Below are 6,813 nucleotides of genomic sequence, written 5' to 3' on the forward strand. Positions count from 1 at the left end.
AATTCAAATGCATCAGTACACATTAGTATGCTCAATCGAATTCGCTATAAGATAAGAGGAGGCATTACACTCACCGACACACGATATGCAGCAGGAAAGTTGTAATACGACGTAAATCTGTAACAAGCAAACATATTGAAATTATAACAGTGATTAAAATATTTGTATTAATATTTGAAAATATACAATTACATATTCTAATTTAAATTTTTATTTGTTTTTTTAATAAATCAATTAATTTAAAAATTCTAATAAAAAATATAATCAAAATTATGTTTAATTACGTTTACATATTAAAATTAATTCATAATCAATCTGAAAATCAGTCGTATGAATAAGATATTATAGTCGAAGCGGAGTTAACAAAACTATCATACATTATTTTGAATAATCATATCGGTGCAATATACTGTAAATCAGTCCTATGATCGCGCGAAGTTTTTCTGATAAAACTGTTGTACATTCAACGTGCAATAACGAAATTATTATCAACAAAATTTATTCAAAAATATATTTCAAGAAGATTTTTCCATTGAGCTTTTGAAATATTACATCATCGCATCTATAAATTTTAGGCCCGATTTTCATTTTTTAATTAACTTGTTGCAACAAGCTTTCTGCAATAATTTAACATTATCTAAGCTTAAGTCTTAAGCCATGAGAAATCGATCAATTTCTCTGGCTTAAGACTTAAAACTTAGGTAATAACTTATTGTAGAAAGCCCAGACTTACATTCTACAATAAGTAATAAATCAGAAAACAGAAGCTAGAAATTAACCAATCATAATCAATTATTCTTTTCATATTCCATTGAAATTGATCAATTTCTAACTTTTAACTTCTGATTTATTATTAATGGCTTATTGTAAAACGAGTATTAGCGCAAAAGCACAGATTCTTGCATAAGACGTAACACATAAGAAAATAAATCAGTCTTTTATTTTATAATAAGGCATAAGAAAATCGATCTTTTATTTTATTAATCAGACTTTCTACAATAAACTTTTAAATTTTAAGTCAAGAAGAAATTAAGAAATCGACTAATCATAGCCAATTATTCTTTGACATTCGATTGTGACTGATCAATTTCATATGGTTTAAGACTTAAGCTTTGATAAATCTGGATCAACAATAAATTTTTAAGTCTTAAACTATATAAGAAACGGACGAATCACAGTCGATTATTCTCCTCGCATTCAATTGTAATTGATCAATTTCTTAGGGCTTAAAACACCTATTATAGATCTGAACTAACAGTGTATTGTAGAAAATCCAACATGGAAAAAAAGAAAACAAAAGATTTCGATGTTTCATTTTCGTGTGCATTAGACAAAACTGTGTTCCCGCTCTTAATTTGATGAAAATATAAAGATTGTATTTTTTTAGCTATAGTTAATCACTAAACTGATGATTTTGTAGTGTAACTTTTTAAAATTACCACTACAAAATCAGTTTAGTGATTATATTGACATAACTAAAATATATCGTGGTAAGTATAGAATTTTACTTTGTCAGTATTGACGCGCGGAATGGCGCTGAATCCCGATCGAATTACAATTTCGACAAATCACCGTTTCACGTCGAATCTATACCAAATGATTGCCGTCAATTAAATATCACAATACAAACTTAGTAATGACTGCAACTTACTAATTAGACTCGCATAATACCGCCTGATTCGGAATCGATCCGTTCTGCATCCGCGATGTATTAATGACAACGAGAAGTGACGAGAAATGACGAGAAATCACGAAGCGGCGGCAACTTCACCCCGTACAATACGAGTCAAGCTAACGGCTAAACGTTGCCATTCCTATCGACTTCCTTCTTAAAAAAAGAAAACATAAAACGTTCTTTCCGACTCAAAATATCAGAAAAATTACTATATCTGCGCAATTCATCTTTGAGTGAACTCGACCTAATTTTCATCAAAATGTGGCCAAATTACACGATACAGTGCTGGCGCCGCGCCGCGCCGCGTCAGCGGGCGCTCTCGCGATTTGAATCCAAGCCGTTCGTTGACTCGGGGAGTTTTGCAGGACAAACTCCAGGTGGCGGACGCGGTGCCCGTACGATCGCAGGTGGCGGCAAATCGCGCGGTGCGTCGCGCGAGCGAGAGGTAAGGTTATCGATGTGGCGGAGCGAAGCGGAACAGCCAGAGCCAAAGGATGGGGACCGTGCGGGGGACCGCGCCAGGGGCCCCCAGGTGTAACTCATGTAACTCGCGCTCGTTCGAGCAGTGCACCGCCGTCCCATCTCGGCATCGTACTGTCGCTGTCGTTTCCTTGCGCGTTTCTTCTCTTTTTTTTTTCACCGAATTCTCTATTAGGATCCTTTCCGAGCGTCTCTCCTAGGGTCACGGACGATGCTGTCCGAATAGCCGGATTCGCGGAACAGCGAGGGACGCGCGCGAAATGTCATCCGAACGATTTCATAAGTGAGTGCACTTGTCTTCTTTTTTCTTCTATTCTTTATTAAGAGGATGCCGCACGCGGTTTTCTCTTTGTCGCTCTCTCTTTCTTCCGATTCTTCCTCTGCTTTTGTTTTCGTACACGCTCGCCCGTAGGACTTGTCCCGGAAAGCGTAGAAATGCTGTGGAGCGAGGTACTCGCCTTGAGATTGAAAAAAATATTGCCGAGTCTGACGGCACAGAGCCGATCGCGCGAAGCGGATGCGATAACACGGGAAAAACAACTAAATACACTTCATGAATATGGTTTGTTCTTTTTGCTAATGTAAGATTAACTTGATTTAACTTACTATTTATTTTTTTTTTCTTAATTTTTAGAATTGTGCCGTTTAAACTGATTAATTTTAATTTTGATTAATTTTAATTTTGATTTAACTTACTTTCTATTGTTTTCTAGTTCTAGAATTAGAAAAGGAGAAAGAATTAGAAAAGAATAAGGAGTAAATTAAACCGAAATTAAAGTTAATCTACATTGATAGAAACGGATATTACAAGATTAAGAGTAAATTGAATCAAGAAAATTAATCTTGTAGCGAATTCGATTGGTCACACTCAGTGTTAACTGGTTCACATTAAAGCGTACACAAATTGACATAAAGATGTGTTTAATACAAATATAGAAACCGGTTAAATCGTGAAATCCTCAATACATTATTGTGTTATATAAAATATATTTTAGAGTTTGAAAATATATATTTTATAATTCGAATATAATTTGCAATTTTTTTTTTACTTTTGCACTCACAAAATTAAAACAGTGTACAACGATTTTAATTTATATTATATATACAGTGCGTAATCGCGTTTAATCGCGTCCAATCAAATTGTTTTTTCCTTCTCCAAAAAAAAAAGATGAATCGTGCAAAAAGTTCAATTAAAAAATTTTTAAAGTTAAAAACTTTTAAAATTAAAAAAATTGTATCTGATTTGTAAATCTTGTAAGATTTTTTTTAATATACTGTAATCTTTTTCTTAACACTATTTTACACTAAAATGTGAATAAAGTAATACAACATTTAACGCTTACAGAAATTTAATATTGGAATGATAATTACTTACTTTGAGTATTAAAATCACTAAACAACGATGCTTTTACTCAAAATAAGTAATCATTACCTCTCTAATATATAAATTCTTAGTATAGTTCGATATTTCTTATGTTGCATAGTTCTTTCATAATGTATGAATTAAAATTTCGTTCCAGCGTCATGTAGAAGCGTCGAAAAATTTTTTAACAATATATACGATTCAAATAAATTGAACGATTCACACGAATTAATGATAATCGCTCTATCTCATCACGGAAATTGGATCAACGTTTATCAAGCAACTGGAACAAAATGAGAAGACGTGAACCGAATCGAATTTATAATTTTATTTGTATTTATAATCACGAAGTGCAATGAGCTGTCGGAATAAATGGAAGCACATTATACATAATTAATACATTGTGTTTTTACAACGTTAAAAATATTATTATAAAATATCAGTTGGACAGAGAGATAAGAGAGAGATATGATGATCCTCAAATAAATACAGTTTATTAAATAAAAAAATTAAGAGATTTCGAATAATTATCTACGAGCATAAAATAATCATGATTATGGACTGTTTCATGTGGATTGTATCATGTATGTACATAGGAAGAGCGCGTGCGGAATTCATGCATGAGAGGAGACTAGTGCTCTTATTTCATTCACTACAGGAATTTATCACACAGATCATTTGTAAAAATTTCTAGCGGACCTAATCAACTTTCGTAGCAATAGAGAATGCTGTACATTGTGCGATTTATGTATTAATTTTATGAAAAAAATCTGAATACTACACAATACGTTTATATTTCTCTATCGAATTTCGAATATTTTTTTATTAAAATTGATTTTTAATTCACAAAACTGGTTTTTCTCAAAATGTATGAATTCTTAATAATTAATTTAATAGTTTTTAAAAAGGAATATCCGAGTTTAGTTATTTAAGTTGAATTTCGTAATTAAATCTGAAAATGGTAAGAATTGATGAGAATATGTAAGAGCAAAAAATTTACATTTTTTGCTCTTACATATTCTCATCAAATTTTTTAAAATCTTTTATTTTATTTCAAATACAATTTACCATCTAAAATTAAGAAATACAAAGAAAAATTATAATACATTAAATTTGTATAATATGTTTTTATTATAGCTTGTATGAAATTACATTGTTTAGGATAACAGAAGATTAATGTTATAACTCGATGACATTGATGAAGTAATGTGAAACGATACGCTGAAATCAGTTCGTGGAATGCAATATCGGCGAATTGAAAGTAGCTGCTGTTTCACCTGACAAATCGTGCATATTTTCCTTAATATCTCAATTTTCCTAATTAAAAGGAAAAAAAAAATGTGAAAATTTGCTCTTGCATCGCGTTATTGCAAGCACTTTAGTACTTTAATTAAAATATCACGAGCCGCCATGGATTATCAGATGTTGAGACGCGTGGATATAATACTATGCGGAGCTCTTTGCCCGCGCAGAGATTTGCAATTTTTCCTCGAGCAACGCGACGATAATTATAAAAAATAACTTGATTAAAATCAGATAAGGCATCACGCGATGCATCGCACGATAAAGTAATAGGTACAGTTTTCACAATACTGTACTCCGAAATATCCTGAAGAAATAAAAATATTTTTCTTATAAGAAGAAAAAGAAAAGAGAGCAAAATATACTGCGCATATACAATAAATAAATATTTACTATCAATTAAAATTTATCCAGATTTGAAGTATATTGTATAGATATGTACAGTTATCTTCATTTTTCTACATATTTTTTTTTCTTTATATACATTACATTAATAATAAGCTATTATTTAATAATAATAAATAATTATTGCAACAATTGCAATTAATTTAATTAATAATTATATAAATGAAATATTTTTTATCAACAGACATCACATAATTCTACTTGTTTGTGAATAATTTTTTAAATAAATATTAATATTTGTATTATTGTATTTTTAATATTCAAATTCAACGTATGGAACAAAACATGAGCCTAAAAACATCAGATAATTTACTTAAAAAATAATATAATATGCAGACTATTCTTTATCGAAGGGCCGCGCAAGAAGGCACGTTGGATGTTCTGAAGGAAGCCACGAGAAAGGATTGTAACACGCGAGATGAAGGAGGAATGACCCCGACATTATGGGCAGCCTTCGAAGGCCACGTAGATGCTCTGAGACTGCTGGTCGCTAGAGGGTATGTGCACGCCTAATCTTATTTTTCCTTTTTACAGTGACCAAGTGTAACCAGCGTGTCGCATTTTACGGCATGCGATAGTTGGTGCATGCGATAAGATATTTCTTTTCTAATATTTTTGTCTGACTGCGTACAATACATCTGATTATTACAACTTGTTGCAGATTGACTTTACACAATTTACACGAATATTGCATTATAATAAATTATAATAAATTATATTAAATCTCACGTACGTATATAGTACGATGCAGCTTTTTCATTACAGAAGCACGTTTGACGAAAAATATAACTTCGTGTTTTGTCTACTCACACGAAACATTGGTGCCCATCAGGCACGAGGTCGTCGTGCCTCGTGAGCACGATAACCCCACTACTTCATAATTAATACTTACCTCAACTGCAAGCCGCTCCAAAATACTGTAGTCCCTTGACGCTTCCGGTCGTTTATCACGAATACTTTGTCGAATATTTGCAGACTTTTAAAATAAACGTTAAAAATAATCACAATCGATCTTTAGTAAGTTAGCAAAACGATTCGAATGGTCTGCTCTTGAAGGTCCCATCGGGCCCTTAGTTCTGCTATTGTATATTGTAATAATACATGCACGGAACCGGAAGCACGCATTACAGGTGTCCATCGACTGCACAGTTGCGGAAACCGCGGTCGAGTGCATGAAAAACAATAGAACGCATACTGATAAAAGGTAGGTCGAAACAGACCTCCGAAACTCCACTACATTCATTTACAATACGAGTAACGAGTAAAATGTCTATCTTTGTTTCTTATTCAAACACTTCAAGTTATCTTTTCTTTTCATATTCAAACAGTTCAATAAAAACGTTCAATAAATTCTTATGAGATCACAGAAATTTTTAAATTTTTTTTTTAAACTGATTAATGTAATCAATGTAAAAATTAATTGTATGTCTAATTGTACGAATTCTTAAAAATAATTTTTTATTGTGAAATTTCTCCGGAGATGAAAAAATGTTCCTGATCTATTATTAGAAATAATGTAAAATATATCTTATTACATTTTTTGCCTTTCGAAGTGCAATAATACTTTATTAAATATCATGAAATAATA

At 31.9% G+C, this 6,813-nt stretch overlaps 1 protein-coding gene across 1 annotated transcript in view; it reads left to right on the forward strand.

Annotated features, from left to right (window-relative positions):
- The first annotated feature begins 2,320 nt into the window (after window positions 1-2,320).
- Window positions 2,321-6,813, forward strand: part of LOC108692405 (Usher syndrome type-1G protein homolog) — an 8,684-nt gene continuing 4,191 nt past the window's right edge. The window contains exons 1-2 of the mRNA XM_018200634.1: window positions 2,321-2,438; window positions 5,579-5,722. Of these exons, the coding sequence (XP_018056123.1) occupies window positions 2,416-2,438; window positions 5,579-5,722 (167 nt within the window). The 5' untranslated portion in view covers window positions 2,321-2,415. The remainder of the gene's footprint in view (window positions 2,439-5,578; window positions 5,723-6,813) is intronic.

The sequence above is a fragment of the Atta colombica genome, unplaced genomic scaffold (assembly GCF_001594045.1).
Source record: "Atta colombica isolate Treedump-2 unplaced genomic scaffold, Acol1.0 scaffold107, whole genome shotgun sequence".
In the NCBI taxonomy this organism is placed as follows: Eukaryota; Metazoa; Arthropoda; class Insecta; order Hymenoptera; family Formicidae; genus Atta; species Atta colombica.